This window comes from Rhinolophus sinicus, linkage group LG13 (genome assembly GCF_036562045.2).
Source record: "Rhinolophus sinicus isolate RSC01 linkage group LG13, ASM3656204v1, whole genome shotgun sequence".
NCBI lineage: Eukaryota > Metazoa > Chordata > Mammalia > Chiroptera > Rhinolophidae > Rhinolophus > Rhinolophus sinicus.
In genome coordinates, this window is record NC_133762.1 from 8,598,439 (window position 1) to 8,616,248 (window position 17,810).

General features: G+C 40.9%; 1 protein-coding gene across 10 annotated transcripts in view; it reads right to left on the minus strand.

Moving 5' to 3' along the window:
• Positions 1-17,810, minus strand: part of CHD2 (chromodomain helicase DNA binding protein 2) — a 94,796-nt gene that overhangs the window by 19,906 nt on the left and 57,080 nt on the right. For 6 of the 10 annotated variants that reach the window (XM_074317485.1, XM_019726690.2, XM_074317489.1 and 3 more), the window contains 12 exons: positions 17,093-17,241; positions 15,999-16,095; positions 15,452-15,544; positions 12,490-12,660; positions 11,432-11,607; positions 10,186-10,227; positions 9,393-9,532; positions 5,022-5,160; positions 4,674-4,824; positions 3,426-3,548; positions 2,035-2,163; positions 1,006-1,146 (listed from right to left, as the gene is read on the minus strand). In XM_074317485.1, coding sequence (XP_074173586.1) covers positions 1,006-1,146; positions 2,035-2,163; positions 3,426-3,548; positions 4,674-4,824; positions 5,022-5,160; positions 9,393-9,532; positions 10,186-10,227; positions 11,432-11,607; positions 12,490-12,660; positions 15,452-15,544; positions 15,999-16,095; positions 17,093-17,241 — 1,551 coding nt within the window. The remainder of the gene's footprint in view (positions 1-1,005; positions 1,147-2,034; positions 2,164-3,425; positions 3,549-4,673; positions 4,825-5,021; positions 5,161-9,392; positions 9,533-10,185; positions 10,228-11,431; positions 11,608-12,489; positions 12,661-15,451; positions 15,545-15,998; positions 16,096-17,092; positions 17,242-17,810) is intronic. The other 4 variants (XM_074317487.1, XM_074317486.1, XM_074317484.1 and 1 more) reach the window with 2 other exon arrangements.

Genomic DNA, 17,810 nt, shown 5'->3' on the forward strand with positions numbered 1-17,810 from the left:
ACAGCATCAGTCACGTGTGCAGGAAACTCAAAATACAGTAGCCAAAATAAGCCACTTGAAGTAAACATCGAAAAATATTAACAAAAGCTGTATCTGGGTAGTGAATACATGGATGTCTGTGGAATCGTTCTTCGTACTTTTATTTTAAAAAATGTTTCACTTTAAGAAAAGTACGTTTCTGTGGAAGCAGAAATGCAGAGTATCTGTCATAGGATGGTTTATCACATTAGGAATTTGAAAGCAATTTCAATAGGAATGACATAAACTGCTTCCAAACAGAATCTTCCTCATCTATCAGAATTGTAACACGTTATTTCTTCATTTGCAAAGTTGTGATGTGGTGCTAAGTGGGGAGAGAGGCTATGCAAGCAATCTGGTCTGGTTTTTATATTTGTTTTTACATAAGACAAAAGTTCCAAAGGTAGTCAGCAAAAAATCTACCCGAGTTATGACTGGATGGTGAAATGGTGGCAGTTATCTTTGTATGTTTTCACCACGATTAAAGCTTAATTGCCACATGATTTCATCACAAGTCAGCAAGCCTACATGTAACACTGCACCAGAATTCTCTGGTTTGGAATGAACTCATCAAATTCCGAAAGTGAAGATTATATATAATAACGGGGTTTTTCACCCATTTCTATTCCACAAGCTCAACTTTTGATAGTATTTGGTTTGAAGCCTAAATCTTTCGAATATTCGAATCCATCTGTGGATTGTGCTCTTGTACCATGAACCTGAGAATGTGTTTTAGGTAGTTACCTGTAAATGCAGGTGAGTCTCTCACCTGCCTTCTCTCATTCAAACATCCCCCCTGAAATAGGTAAAAGAGTGCAAGAATACCCCGAACTTGCTTGTTCCCTTCTCTCTGCAGGGAGAGGTGCAGGCCTCACCCTGACAGCCCCACCCTTCCTTCTTGGACGCACCCATAAAAAGAGAGGATTACTTCAGGGCCCTCCAGCCCCATTCTGTTTCTGAATTCAGTAAGTAGAATGACACCGATACCTTCTCTTTCTTATCTTTTGACTTCTTCCTTTCCTTGTCCCCATCTTTTTCTTTCCTAGAACTCATTTGTTTCTCCTTGTTCTCCTTGTTCTCTTTCTTCTTCTGTTTCTTTTTCATTGGACTTTTTTCTAAGCCATCATCCTAGAAGACAAACAGGGCTATGAGCTATGGCCACAAACTTCATATTTATTCATTAACTTTCTGGAGAAAGAAGCACTGCCCCAGTGGTTCATCACTTCGTCTACACCTAGAAGCTTGTTTTCAAGCATGTAGCCTTAAAGCACTTACACAAGTCTAACCTCTCTGGCAATAACCAGTTAAGCTTGTAGAGGCAGATGTTCTTCACTTATATCTTCTCTAATTCTCATAACAACCCTTCAACACAGGCATTATTGCTCCCATTTCACAGACTGGAAAAACTGAGGACCAAAGAGATTATGTATCTGTCAGCTAACTGGTGAGGTTGCTAGCATATGACTATGAATTCAGGTACACATGACCCGAGTCCATGCTAGTTCCTATACCCACTGCTAATTTTCTTGGAACTAATCTCAAAGCACAGTTACACTCGAACAGTAACAAAACAAAATCCATTAAGCTGACACTCACTGAAACAACACACTGAAGGGTACCAGTTTACTTTCCCCTTTGCTTACACCAGAGGTTGCAAACTGGCATTCCTTGGGCCAAAGCTGATCCACAGGTGAAGTTTTATTTGGCTCAACAACAAACATGAGCTCCCTGTTTAACCCCAGTCCCCACTACTTCCTATCGCTCCCCACGAGGAGGCTGAGTGTCAACTGCCATCTATCCTTCAACTCGCAGTTCCCTTCATTTCCTTGTGAATTTGCAATTGCCGACTTAAAGGAACAACTACATTTTCTCTCACAGGCTAAGCAAAGACATGCGCATTCTATTTCATTTGATCTACTCTGCAGGTAAACCAAACACATTCTGAACGGTTTCATACAAATCGACACAATTAATATAGCTGAAAACATAACCCTCAACTGAAATCGAGCCTCCTACCTTCACTTCTCCCTCCTCTGACGGATTGTCCGAGTGTCTGGGAGATGAGAAGTCAATCCCATGCTCATCTTTCAGCCTGGGCGCTTTGTTTTCCTTCTTTACTCGAGGCTTCCGCTTTTTTAATTTGGCCTCGAATGGGAGAGAAAATGATGACAACACTACACATCAAGTCCCTCAAAAGCAAGGCCTAACAGCACAGTGATCTGAAACAGTAGCAGCCACGTAATTCAAACAAGAAAATTCAGAGGAAAGGCAAAGAAGTGCAACCAATTCTACAGGGCGGGTAGGGGGTGAGGACACGTGACTGCAGGCCTCAGACATAACCTACACCACATAAAAACATCCATATGCTTGAAACGAGTGATTCCAGTGTTTGGAATTCATTCGAAAGATGTAACTCAAAAGAAGGAAAAACATCTTATGTACGAAGATATAAATAAAGATAATATATAAAAGACGACAATAGAAACAGTAAAACAAAACCAAAAAAATAACCAAGAAGCATACTATATCTAAAAATAAGGAAAAGGTGTCGACCTATTAATCAGATACGACAGTAATCTAACGCCAAGGATAAACCTGGTCTCGTCTGTCTCTCCAGAGCCTAATTTACAGTCTATACTTAACATATTATCTGGAGAATGACACAACTTACGATCCTATTCTGTGCACGAGGACGAGGTATGGGGTTAGTGAGATTTTTGTTTCTAAAATTTCTTTGGTTTGTAATACAGGGAAATTCATACAAATGGCATAGTGCCAAGAGCACTTAAGGAAACACACACAGACTGCTGGCACCACATGGAACTTATCGTATCTGCTAACTGTGATTCCCAGCTTTCCAGGTATGAAGTGAAATGAAAAGTTGGGGAAATTAAAGGAGGTAAAGCTCAGGTGAGTTCATTAGCAACCAGGTTGGTATTTTTCACCGAGGAAGTAAGGCAGTCATGACTGAAGCCCCACTTCTGAATTAGCTGTGGATTCCAATTCCTGTTTGTTCCCTGGACCCCTGATTACAAGTAGCCCAGAGTCAGCTGTAGCAACAGGCAAACCTGGTGGCAGTCATACTGTTACCAGAACTATGAGTATCTTCCAAAACGTAGGAAGCAGCATAAAGAAACAGCAACAATATGTCTGGACCAGTGGCACTGGGAGAGATGTGACTATTTTGAGGCAATATTTGAAGAGAACGGGTTTGTAAGAAAGTTGCCCACATGTTTAGGTCAGTAGTTAAATGAATGTTTCTATTGTTACCAACCAGCCATCACCACCTGACTACGAGAAGGTACTATTCTGAGCAACGCCCCGAGAAGGCATCTCTTCTCTTTCCTAAGTGTGCAGGCTCGGAGTCTCAGACCCATGAAGGATGCCCAGCTGCCAGCCCCACTCACCTCTTCCCCGCCCGACACGGCCCCCTTCTTCTCCAGACTCTTCCTGAGCAGCTTCAGCAAGTAGTCTGCTCGGGTCTGCAGCTGCTTCCCCTGAGGCTTTTTATCTGTCTCCACAGGCAGAATCTTCAACAGGAAAGGAAGAGAAGCACCCGCCACCACCCACGTCCCGGTTAGTGGATCAGGATAAACAGAGACGACAAAGAACTGAGCAGTCCTTTCCCTCCCCAGCCACCCAAAATATAGACACAGCCTCAGATCCTATCTCATGTCCATGGCTCCCAGTCACTGAAAATCCCTCATGAGCCGTTCTCGTTTTACAAAATGGGATGGAGAAGTCCAGCTCTCCCACTGGCTCCTACCTGTGCTGTTAACAGGGTAGAACAACTCAGGTAGGAGGGGCTTGTTGGCTTCATCTGCTAGACCATCCCAGCCGTCGTGGATTTCCTCCTTCCAGGAGCAGGGAATCCCTGGAGCTAGGTTAAAGCTTCGTTTTAGATTGAAAATGCTTCTTAGAGCATTGCTGGAGAGCACTGAGCCATGTCAGGACAGCGTCCATCCTGCCGCCACAGATGGGCCTCTCAGGCCACACTGGATTCGGCCTCAGTGCTTACTGCAGGGTGCTGTCACCCTCTCACAACACTGCACATGGCATGAGCATTGTTTGACGTGCCAGGAAAAGCCTTGCCAGGAGCACAGCCACTAAAACTGGAGCCAGTCAGCTTTCCCTGCTTACACTTCTGAGCACGGCCTTACTACCTGGTAGCCCGATTTGCCACACGGAGAGGGTGGGAGGCTACATTTGGTGGGAGAAGTACAGCCAAGGTTTAATTCCATTACAAAAAACACCAAGGTGTGGCTCATTGCTTCTCTGTATGCAGAGCTGAAATACGGTTGCTTCAAATAGTTTTAAACAAAGGGCCAACAACTCAGGCCAAGAAATGCTTTTATTATTAAGAATTGTACCCTGGTATTTGTTGCAATGAAACTGACCTCTAGCAAAAATCAGAACTTCAAGATTTCTCCTACAATTTCCCCGAAATTTTACCTGGCTATTCTTTTCATCTATGCAACAGTGCCACAGTCCCCTAAAGATGCTGTAACATTTCCAAGGATATGAAATCCCAGGAATTTACTATTGTACTAATTTCCAATTTGATGCCCACCCCACCCGTAAAATAGTTAAAAATAAGCAATCAATATAAAAAGATGAACAAATTTAGGAGTGTCCAGCATCACAGAGTTACTTACTTTGTCAGTTAACTTAAGCTCTGGATCCGTTTTAATTAACTCCCAGTTCCCATAACCGTGTTCATAAATTCCCAGCAGGAGGCGAGAATCATCCTCCACTCCCCACTCTACGTCGAAATGTGCAGCTTTGACACGACACGTCAGGCAGTACCTGAAAGGATGTCAAACACAGGAAGACATTGGAGGAGGGGCCTTTCTGACATGGAAAGGAACACAAATGACCATGGACAAAGTATGACGGTGTGTGGCAGCAAAGACAATGAAAACACCACGGAACTACACGGAACTAACTGCCAGTCTATTTTCCTGTGGCACAACCACCCAGGTACCGGCACATGGCGCACTCACTTTTTTTTTTCTTCAGGGTCCACAGGAATAGATTTATGCAGCATCTCAAACTCTTCTTCATGCTGTATAATGGATTTCACATTAACCTGAACCCCAGATATCTTGATTGTTGGGCCTCTCTTTTTCCCTGGGCCTTTCCCTAAAAAAAATACCAATTTCACATTAGTTAAAGAAGGATTTGTGAAGTTCCACAGATAACAGATATCAGCAAACCCTGGATGCTTACTCCCTTCAAAATACATCCTTATTTTAATTCAAAGACATAACCTATAAGGCCAAAAAATTTTCTCAATTATTGTTTGTAAAATAACCTCTTAATAATTGTTTTTTTTTCAATTTAGAGATTTTTAATCAGTTAGTGTTTTAAATTCTATTATTTCCTGTTTGTTTTAATAAAATTAACAAAAGAAGATGCTAAAGGCATAGTATTAGTGAAGTTTTTTCTTGTGTTTTTTTAACTATCCCATTAGCAGTTTTTAAAAGAAAGCGTTTTAAAGATGATCTTCTCTATTAAATAAGTATGAGGTCAAGTTCATACCTAACACATTTGAAATGATGAACAAAAGATGTCATGGAAAGGTTATCCTAGCCCTAGTTTCAAATTAAAATCCCAGAAGTAAAAATGAAACCCAGCCAACTCTAGTCAGAGTCCAAGCTGAAATCCGTGAGAGAATAAACTTGTCTGTAAGAGGATTCGGCTCAGAGTCTGAGAAAAGATTTCACGTTTTTTAAACATGCAAGTCGATGAAATGGCATTCATATTACACACAATTATTTAGGGATTTTTATGTAATCCACCAGAATTTCACTTGTAAATGCTATTCCAACAACACTGAAGACAGCTGGAATAGAATGTGGTAAAGTGGGAAAGGCCCTGCTCTGAAAATCAGAAATCTGGGATTTATTCCCAAATCTGCCAAAACTACACCCTCTTCTCCCTTCTCCTCTCTCCTGCTAGTTGTTAATCTCTCTGGGTCTCAGTTTCCTGGACTGCAATAGAAAAATGGGCAAAGAATAAAGACGCAACTTGCAGAAAAGAAAATCCAAGTGTTTCCTAAACATACAAAAAATACTCAACCTCACTCATGAGAAATGAAAATTAAATATATGCACGTGCCATTTTTAACCTCTCAGGCTGGAAAAAATAAAAAACTTGAAAATATTATGCTGATAAAATTAAAGAGAAAACAGACACTTTCTGTTTTCTGGTGAGACAGGATAGTGCAAAATGGCATACATACAGAATTATTTACCACAGCGCTGGAAAGCAAAAGATTGGAAAGCTAAATGCTCATTAACAGCACACTAATATTGTGTATCGGTAACATATTATGAAGTTCTTAAAACAAAAAGAAAATCAGGCAGTGGAGAAAAGATGAACTATTTTTAATGAATGATGTTAAGACATATAATAGCCATATAGAAAAAAGAAAACTGGATACATCAGGAAAACCTCTAAGTAGATCAGAGATATAAAAGTAAATGAAATCACATTGGGGGGTGGGGGGTGGGCGCGGGGAGAATCACAGTGAATTACTTTATGTCCTGGGAGTAAAGAAAATGTTTTTAACTGACTCAAAATCTAAATACGATAGGGTAAATTGATAAATTTGACTATAGGACAAATATTTTTAACTTTTCTGCATAAAATACCACATAAGCAAAGTAAGAAGGCAAATCACAAACTAGAGAAAACTGGCAACTCAAAAAAGAGATCCTCAAAATTAAAACCAACAGCTCAATAGAAAACAGGCATTATATATGGACAGTTCACAAATGGCCCTTAGAAGAGATGCACAACCTTGCCCATTCAGAGAAAGATGAGATACCATTTCTCACCTACCAGGTTGCAAAAACCCAAGTGTTTGACAGTACATTTCGTTTGTGAGGCTTGTAAAACAGTACCATTATGCACTGCTGGTGGCAGTGTAAATGTCAAACTTATGGAGGAGAATTTGGCAATAGCTATCCCACTTCTAGAAATCGTTCCCAAAGATTCGCTGGCAGAGATATGATATAGCACATTCATTAGTCTACTTATTCATTGTGGCTTTATTTAGAATGGCAAAAGCCTGAAAACAACCCAAATGTTCACTACCAGGGACAATAAAGTATGAATTCACATCTATTTATACGGTGGAATATTGTGCAATTGTAAAAGGAAGAAGGGATGATTTCTACATAACAATATGGAGTGCTCTCCATGTGTGAAAATAAGTAGGTACAGAACAGTACACGTTATCTTCTGTATAACACACATACACACACACACACACACACACACACACACTTAAATTTTTAAATAGAAACAATGGGAAAAGATAAACCCAATATAGAAATGGTTACCTAGAGGGGAGGAATAAAACAGGACTGGGGAACTGAGATGAAAGCAAAATTTCCCAATGGCCCTTCTTTTATAGTTTTGACTTTGGAGCAGGCCAATGTTTTATATAATTAAAAACAAACAAACAAAAAAAACCCCAAAGTTAAATCAAAATGAGAAAAGTAATCCCTAAAAATTGAAAATAAATGAAAGAGGCTAAACTGTATATTAAGTTGGTGGCATAACCACACAGAAAAAAAAAAAAACTTCAAATAATTTTGAAACACAGTATTTTGACTGCACATTGCTAGTGGGCTATCTTCTAAGCACAAAGAGCACTGCAAAGAAATCAAAATTTGCATTGAGAAGTCTTACTGGTAACAGTAGATTGGCACTGGTATTTAGAAACAAGGATAATGTAGGATAAGACAAAAGCATAATTATGTTAACATTTTTAGGAACAAAAATTTCCAACTTAAGAAAAAGAGATAGCAATAATCTTACGCCTGAGTTGGAACTGTCAGTCTGGACTCAGAATATGCTAAATACCAGTCTACAGGAAATACAGGTATAGGGAGACAAGCTAAATAAGCAATGCCAGGAGGAAACGATCAGCCAGATCCTGACTGTGAATCTACACAGAAAAAGAGGTACAGGAGGGAGCAGATTTTTATAAGGAAATCTCTGCAAAGTACGCTGTGAGATGGACAGAGCAAGGCAGAACAAACAGTGTGCTCACTGCACTAACTGTTTGTTAAAAGGGGAAAGAAAAAACATTACTACTCATTTGTGGTACATAAATATTTTTAAATTTCTAGAAAGAGACAAGAAATAGGGAATGAGCCAAGTGGATATAATACTTACATAAAACAATCACAATGAAAAAAGAAAAACACTGTGTAAATTTAAGGTTTTACTTCTGGATGTATTCCGGGTGCTATAAAAGCACACACTTGGATCATTGTCCAAAACATTCAAGTTATTTATTTTTTTTACAAAAAAAAAAAGAAAATATATCTAAAAAAAAATTTCCCCCCATATTTAAGATATTTTTAAATTCTATTACTTCAGTAACATCCTTCAAAAGACAATCCCAAAGCACAAATCCTTTTTTACCTAATGGTAACAGCTAACCCTGCAAGTCAGGCAGTCTGCTAAGCACGTTACATGTATGGAATTATTCACGTAATCATCCAAACCTTGGAGGTCCGCACTATTACTCCATTTTCCAAATGAGACCATGGAGAGGCTACCTTCTCTCAGGTCTTACAGCTAAGAAATGAAAGAACTGAGATTGCAGGTAAAACTGTGAGCTGCTTCTAGTGGAGTGAAGGGCGACAAAAGAATGGGGGAAATGGCACAGAAAGCCCACAGCGCAGTGAGCCAGAATGACAGTACCCTCCTGGTCTTTGACATTCAGCTACGAGGGTGTCCTATAACCATAAGGATGTCAAGCTCTCTCCTCACTAGCCTCCCACACCTGCTTTTAGAGGACAGGCAGAAGCATTTTCTGGTGTGTAACAGAAAATACTATAGATCAAATCCAATTATAACATATTCTAGTGCCATGGAAATCTCACTGTAATGGAAATGTTTACAATTATTTCATTCCAATTAATTCTCTAAACTCTTTTAAGTTCGTCACAACACAACAATATGGACAGTAAATCCAAGATAATTACTGGTGCTTGTGGTCTATTCTGTCCTCATGTACAGCCAGATGCGTCCGCTTAGCTTTGCCCATTCAGGTCTTTACATCATTCAAACCAATTTAAACTTTCTATAGCAACATTTTAAAAAAAGGGGTGGGGGGCGCATTCATCTTGTTCATCACTCTGCACTTTCTGCAAATTCACTTCATTTGCAAGTCAATCTTTGGGATCTTACAATCCTGAGCTCACATACAGGCAGGTCAGAAGCCCCACCTGAGAGGAGCAGGGCAGCGTGGGCTACAGTCTGCTCTTCTAAGAAAAGCCCTTTCGCAGCAGAAACTCCAGTCCCCAAGTGCCGTGTTTGGGAGAATCCCTGAGGTCGCCTTGGTGACTTACCCTCGCTGGCATTTTCTTTGAGCTGTTCTTCATACTCCTGCATGGCTGACACACAGCTGTTGTGAATCAGCTCCCCCAGGCGCTTCAGATCTGCGACAGACTTATCAACCAGCTCAGCATCGCGTGCTATGCACTCCAGCCTGAGGACAGACAAGGACGGGGACACTTCAAGGCCCTGTCCCCACTTTCCTAATGTCACGTGCAATACCACTTGGTCTCTGATAAATTTGCTCCTATAAAGGAATGTGGGGACACTTCCAGACCCTGTTTCTACTAAGGTCACATGAGATACCACCTGGTCTCACAGAAGCTTACTCCTGCAAAGACCCTTTTCTCTACATTCCTTAGTCGATTATTCTGACAAGAACCCCGCCCAGTGACTGAGGGTTCAACATCTCATTGTCCATCATAAAGAACTGTGCCTTGGAATAGTCCATAACGTCACAAGACAGAAGGGAAAGGGCTCGGCTTCCCTTGTTAACTATGTGAGCTCTCTGCTAGTGGTAGCAGGGAAGTGCCAGAAGACCGTTTTAAACTTGTCTGCTTCCCTGGGACCCACTTCCTTCTTTTCCAGCCTGCTTTCATTCATGGCAGTGTTCTCTTAGAGGCAAAGTACAGTTACTTCTAGTATATGTTTTGTGGATGTCTAAGTCACATGGAGTGTGTGAATACATTAATGTCTAATAAACATCAGGCCACCAAAAGGTGCCAGACCGTAAGCGGAAATAGTACCAAAGGAAGAAATTGCAGCCTAACAGTGAGAAAGGCAGACAAGGAATGATTACCAACTTACCGTTCAAGAGGGAGGCCAAACTTCTTATATGCTTTGATGAACCTAGGAAGATGATCGAAAAAACACATTAAAAAAATAGACGTAAAAAAATAAAAAAAATGAAAAATAGACGTTCGCTATATTATTGTAAATATATCCTGTGAAAAGATATGGCTCATGTGAACTGTCAAAAATAGACTAGGCCCAATCCTTACAATAGACACTAAATGAATGAATGTTAAAAGCCTTTGAAAATGGCCAATTCAAAATAATGAGTGCTGAACATCTATTCAAACTAAAGATCAACTTTATTCTCAGTGACTGATCATGAAACCACTTAGGGGCGTAATTGAGAACAGTGACTTAACTCTAACATTATCTTTTTTAGAAGGTACAAGTTTTTAAATAGATGATTCAATCACAAGTCTTGTGATAAAACCCGAAGATAGTTAACTGGTCTATTCAGTGCACTACTGTTAGTTTCAATTCCATACTGCGATACTTTTCATTATTTTCTAGTCAGTAACACAACTATATGATTTTTAAGACTGCCTCAAATATTTTTGGGGAACGAGGCAAAGTACAAGAAATATGTGATTTAAAGTTTCTCAGGGAAAACTGTTTTTGAAACTCTGCTGATTCCTGCCCAACTTTATCTCCAACCAAAATCCAACCTACCCTTCTACAAGTCTCTGGGCAAACCACGCTGTATGCCAAGCCGCGTGTCACGGGCGCCGCTCCCTACAGCTAACCACTAGCACTGTCAATAAAAAGCAAGATGTCACAATACATCCAGGGCCTCACTGTGACAAGCCATGGCCAAATCACTAAAATAATCTGATCAGGTCAGAGTGTAAGGAGAGATACTATGGGGGGAAAATGGAACGAGAGGGCATGATGACTGAAGAAAATGGGGCTGAATGTGACAAGAGCTAAGAAACGATATGAAAAGAACAGCGTGGGTAAAAGGATCAGGGAGCAGTGTTATGTGTGAAAGGGAACCTGAGGATTATTCTTCAATGCTGCATTTCTCCCAGTTATAGACTGAACTATTCTATGCCTAAAATAATATGCCATTTGCAATTTACTTCAAACTAATACGGAGGCAGAGAAGCATCTCTGGGATGACGTATGACTCGGTCTCTCGTGCCTTTCTGGTGGGTACTGGCCTCTGTCCTCCCTGTCGAAGTGTCAGGGGTCCAATCAGCCCAAGGCCAATGGCGTGCCCTTCTGAGCAAGCCCGAGGGAGAGCGGAGCCTGCACCCACCTGCGGATCTCCGCGTCCGTGAATCCCTCTACGAGGTCCTTCCGCACGCTCCGGGGGCGCCCTCGACGCTTGGGCTTCTTCTCATCGTCAGAGTCATCCGTCTCGCTCTCAGAAGCAGAGGATCTCTGGGCCTGCCTCTTCGACTCGGCGTCAGAGTCACTGTCATTTGTCTGAGCCTGAAAAGGCAAAGTCACATTGTAGCAAGTGCCGGGCGCAAGAAGTCTGAGGACAAAGACCAGTGCACCCTAATTCTTTGGTACTCAGAACTTCCTGACACATCAGACAAGTCAATTTGTGGAGGAGGAAGCAGCGGTCACGCAATGAAAGGACGTCTGCTTGGGACAGTCACACTTCCAAAGACATATCGCAATGTAGTAAGTAAATAGGAATAAAAGTATTTGGATTGTAGGTTCACGTTGACTTCCTTAGGCAAGTGATTTGCCTGTGTTTTCCATTTGTAAAATGAGAAGAATAGCACCTATAATTAGGGTTTTCCTAAGGATTACACGAGTCAGTAAGTGTAAGTCCACTAACGCATGCCTGGCACATAGTGAGTACTCAGTCAATAATAGCTCCTATTAGCTACCAATGATTTTCCACGATCTTGTACAAACCCAAGTCTGTTATCGTCAACAAACTGGGTAGTAACTACCTACGTCAATGTCGTTGCAAAAATCAAATTTGACAGCGCCTGTGCTGGCGCTTTGCAAGCTGTGACGTACACTTCTATAATCGCTTCCAAGTATGTACACCGAGTGCTATGAACAAACACTTCGAGGCCAGAAGAGGTTTCCCGATTAGGAACAAATCGTTAGGACTGCTGGTTCTAATGTCAATGACTAAACGCAACCTTCTGTCCAACTCAAGTCCTGTTTGGCCATCTCCCAAAGAGCCAACGCATGAAATGCCTCCTGAGCCCTCGAGCATTTTCCCATGTTCCCCTGCTAGGCTCCCCACAAACCCTCCAGGTCAGGGCCTCTTCCTTGCACAACCAGCACTTCTGCGGCCTTCAAGGAGTAAGTCCGAAGGACACGCGTTGTCTCGTCTCACTCGGTCACCTTTTTCGTGGAACTCCGAATTCGAGGCAACATGTAAATTTCTTCCAGCTCCTTCTGCCGCTCTTCCTCCTCTACTCTCTTCCTTTGCTCCTCCGGAATGATCTCATCCCAGTCCTTATGAGGACGCTCTTCCAGCTCCTCTTCATCTTCCATTGTTGCGAAGTTGGCAACCTGAAAACAAATAGGCAACTGACATTTCCCTATTTCCCAAACACGGTCTAGTGACACAGGAGCCCACACAGGGTTTTTCACCTAAGTAGGGTGCTATGAATTATACGAGGACTCCTATGATGTCACATCATCAAAGAATCAATTTCCTACAAATCTCTCCTGTATCCCCCTAAATCAACTTGCCAAACCCTCAAGTTCATCAGAAATCGTACTGAAAGTAGGGAAACAGATATAAAGAAAGATATAAATTCTTTTCAGTTTTAATGAAAGACTTGTTACTAAATCACACATTTTCTAATAAATGATACTAATTAGAAATTTTAGATTTACTTAGATTACAAAATGCTGAATACCTAATACTAATCATTATGAACTTGTAGTTCTATAAAATATAAATGGCTACTAAATAGAGCTCATGTGAAACTGCCTAACGCAAAGCACTAGCTATCATCTACCCAACGTTTCTTTATTTCTTTTCATCAGAAGTATAGAAGCGAAAGGTACGTAAGAATTTCATTGCTCAAAATGCACTGCAGTCTTAGGAATGAAAATGAGAACATAAAATGCAAAAAACAGCAAACAAACCGGGGCAAATCTTCCATTTACTGTATATCAAACATTTAGTACCCGATATCTATCGGTACTGAAACAGTGTGTGTCCCAGAAAGAAAACCATCTGTGTGGATGCATTTCAGACTCAGACTGTGGCTGCACAGAAACACGGGCCGGCTCCGGCCAGCCTCTGAGCAGCGCTGGGCAGGCCCCAGGCCCGGCTCCACATTCTTTCTCTTCCTACCCACCTAGACTTGACGAGTATCATGAAGAACAGAAGGGCTTTTGGAGGTTCCATTCCTCAAAATCACTTGGAGCTGACAGTGAAGTCAGAACTTTATGTCTTTTGGCCAAAATTAACTCTAACTTCCATGGATATTGTGACCCTCATAATCAGAGTTTTAAAAATTCCACGACAAAACAAGAGATGTAATTCCTGAGACCGAAAATGTAACATTTCTGTATTATGAAATGAATCATTTGACCAATCTCTTAAATTAATACTGTTAGTAATTACTTGCAGGTCTCAATCTTAAGAAGAAAGACAGATGATAATGATATTGATATAAATATCAATATTGCATACACGTCAGTAGTTCACGCAGTTAGAAATGTAACTTTTCCAAGGATGGCATAGTGGTTAAGGGCCAGACTGCAGGCCAGACCACCTGCGTAGGAGGTAATCACGATTCCATGTATGTGTGACCCTAGGACACCTACTCTGCCTCTCTGTGCCTCAGTTTCCTCATCTGTAAATGAAGATAACATCTACTGTGGTAATGACTTTAAGAGTTAATGTATATAAAGCATTATAAACAGTGTTTGAAGCGTACTAAGAGTTATATAAGTGTTGGTTATTATTTAAAAAATGCAAATCTTACATTATCTCAAAAAATGTTTGCCGTGTTTTCAACATCTTAAAATAGGGTCATTAAAAAAAAAAAAAAGGATTATTGGAAAAAATGAAGTCAATTCAGTGAAGAGCTCCAGGAAAAGAGCCCCTACGGTAAGCAGATCCTACTTTATTCAAATCACTTGACCAGGTGCTGAAACATAAATGGCCACGAGGGCTTTACAAAGGCCGGAGTCACCAATACTGTGACTTCTGATCCATCAGTCTGTAGCATGCAGAAACTTTTACACCTAAACTCTCATCTAATATTCTGACCAAGACATGGCCACGAAGAGCACTTCTGGTTAAGAGGAGAGCAGCAGTCACAGAAGTGGAATCCAGTTGAAACACTAATGCTCACCTTCATCTTCAGACACATTAACTGACCCAAGAGCTCTCTGGGTCACTCAGCTCCTTCCTTGGTTTTCCACCGAGACATCGTCTACCTGTGGCCAACCCTGGTCCTCATCACAGGCTAGTGTTTCCTTCCAAACACTTCGCCCACATCTCCCTCACTCCTAATGGGTCTCTCACATTTCACCATCACTGTAACCTCCGGGTCTCCCCTGCTTCTCTAACCTGCATGGAGCCAACCCGTGGTCAATCCTTTCAACCACGTCCTCACTTGATCCTGGGATACTTTTGCCACTTGGACTCTCCTGTGCCTACCGAGCCCATCTCCCACGTTGGGATCACCAACGGATCCAATTTCTGACCTCAAGGATTGCTGGGTAGGTCATACGACCTGCTGACTGGCTCCAGCGTGAAGCCTGTCTTCTAAATTCAGCTCTACCCCCTATCAAGTTACTCCCTACAACTCCCAGCCCCACCCCGAGCCCTCCCCAATCCTTCCCACTTCTCAGCAAACACTTCCCTTCCTTTGGGAGGTAATTAAGGTCACCGACTGCAACTCCCACATCTTCTCTCCCCTCCTACTCCCTAAAGTGTACTTTCTTTCCTTTTTCTTCCAAAGGCCAAGTTCTCCATCTGTGATTTGATGACACCCTTTCCAGTCTCCTCTGGGGAAATGTGCCACCATATTTTCCTTCGTTCCTTAGAAACTTCAATATCTCCCTATTATCAAATTCTCAGAAGTTCAACCTAGAAACATGGTCACATCTTTAAAAAACACCCTTGCTTTGCTTGACCCTTTTATCACATACATTATCTTCACTCTACTCATCACTAGCTTTTTAATGTCTATACTCAATGCTGTCACCTCCTACTCATCTGGTGCCTAGCTTCCGCATTTATTCCTAATCTCATTTAATTTTCTGTCGTATCACATACCACTGACCACCCAGTAATCAACCTCCAAAGGACTTTCTCCTCCAAGGTTTTCCATACCTTAAATTGTGACAGAAGCTCGTCTGTCGCACTTGTTGACACTTCGTTCTCTCTGGTTTCCGCCAAGCGCAAAATTTCATCAATATCCATTTCCTGAAAGAAGAACATCACCACAGACGTGGTAAAAAGGCAACAGTGGCCACAGCACTTCCTGAAAATTTTTGATGTAAATAAACCGACTGTTTTTTCTGACATTCCATTTTTTATTTTCTCTTACAGTCTTAGCTTTGTATCTTTTACATGTATCTAACGTTTCAAACTATTGTTTATACAAATGATAGGGAGAAAATTTAGAAATTACAAGAAATAAAACTGGAATAAAAAAGACCAAGGACAGAATCCTCAAATGCTTTTCTCATTCTTTCCTACTCAATGTAGTAAAAGCTTTGATCTCTTGAGAAAAAAACAAACAAAAACAAAACCTATGTTCAAGTAATTCCTGTTTCTTTATAAAAGCCTCTAACACAGACTCAGAATCTGCTTCCGGAAAAATTTAGACTTTCACAGATACTCGTCAAGAAAAATTGTTTTCTTCATTGTTAATTACCTGAGGCTCTGACTCCTCCCCTTCAAGTTCTTTGAAGAGATCCTCTGCCCCAAATTTCAAAATAGCTGTCAGCTCTTCTTTATTAAAAGGATTTGAACTGTAAAAGCAAAATGTAGTCGTAATGTGTTAGGAATGTCAAGTAACCTCTATGTGGTTCTGCTGCATCTCTAACTACATATCGATCCTTTGTAAAGGGATCAAATTACTGGTGAAAATACAAATTTTGCTACAAGAAAATATAATCACTCAAATTATTTCATTTTTAAAATCTACAGACTGAGTTTGTGGTGGTAAACCTCACCTCGCAGAAGACTAGGAAATCAATTATTTTCCTGTTGGCTCATCTATTACATGGTTAAGCAAGAAATGTAATCAGCAACAGGAAAGAAGATAGTTCTCTAGAGTTCTTTAGCTCAGACAGTTACCATTCTCCAAGAACTTTCAACCTCCTCACCTCGGGTCCACAGTTAAAAGAACCAAGCTCCTCCCACTTAAGTGCCTCTTCAACAGAAAATTATCTGGAAAGATGCTATTTAGGAAGACTCCTTGGATTTCACCTGTAACACAAGCTACAGGACTGCCACAGAAGACACTCAGCAATTTGGTCAAAATGTAAACTCTGTAATAAAATTAACTGTGCTTCCAAATAAAGCCAATTGAAATCTAACTACTCTCCTTCTATACAGCCTTCTGCTTCAATGGAAAAAATAATAATCTCCACACAAGCATTTTTACCGATTGTAAGAAAACAGCTAGCTGCCAATTCAATTTTCTCACCGCTGAAAAGTTCAAGGCAACACTCTGCCAGGATGAAAGCTTAATGCAGAGCACAGAGCTGCCACTGCTGCTGCTGCTGTGTTATATGTCACATGTAGAGCCAAAAGCAAAAGGTAAGAGAAGGGCATGAAAGAAAAAAAAAATAGGGAAAACAAAATAAAAGGCATATGCCATCTTGCTTGCAGTGTTGGCTTGGCCTTTTCCAGGTAACTAAATGACTAATGTCTGTTGTACAAAATCCAATTAGAATGAATTCTACCGAATTTAATGTAAAGTCAGTTGGACTCTGCTACCTCCCCTACCCTTCTGGCACTTACTTGGACCTTCCAGAGTTGTTTTCAAGGACCGTCCGGCCAGTGGTATCCATACGCTGAATCACCAGATGGTCCAATACCATCTTCTTTTTGGCCCTTTCTATGATCTCTTCCTCCACGGTCCCCTTTGTAACCAAGCGATAAATATTTACCTGTAGGAAAAGGAAATGTTACGCTTATGCCTGATGTCTAAAACCAAGGGACATAAAAAAAGATCTGTTCCTCTACTACCATTAAGTGACTACGCGCTGTCCACCCAAGCAGACAGCTTAAGTACATGCAATATTTTCACTATCTGCAGCAGATCACATTCTTAAATAAAATTTTGAATGACAGAATTGTTATTGTAGCCTCATTCCACCAATAAAATTCTTGCTAAAGAATCATCTATTTCACCAAAACTGAATCTGTGGCCGAGTAAGACACTAGTGAGTCACCCAATACTTGAGCAGACGTGGAGGTTCATAGACGAAGGAAACAAGTGTGTACTTTTCCAACATACCTCAGAGCTAAGACTGGTTGGTCGTGTATAATAAAAACAGACCGTCTTGAACAATGTTCGAATACTTAACTTTTCCATATTAAAATAAGAGGGGAAATTCCAGTCCTGAGTCTATTATTCATCCTGTATCTGCACATGATGTACTTTTCAAACAGTGAAAGAGACGAGCTCCGTAATAGGCTCCTCTTAGCCCCAAAGACAGCGTCTCTGTACTAGTTA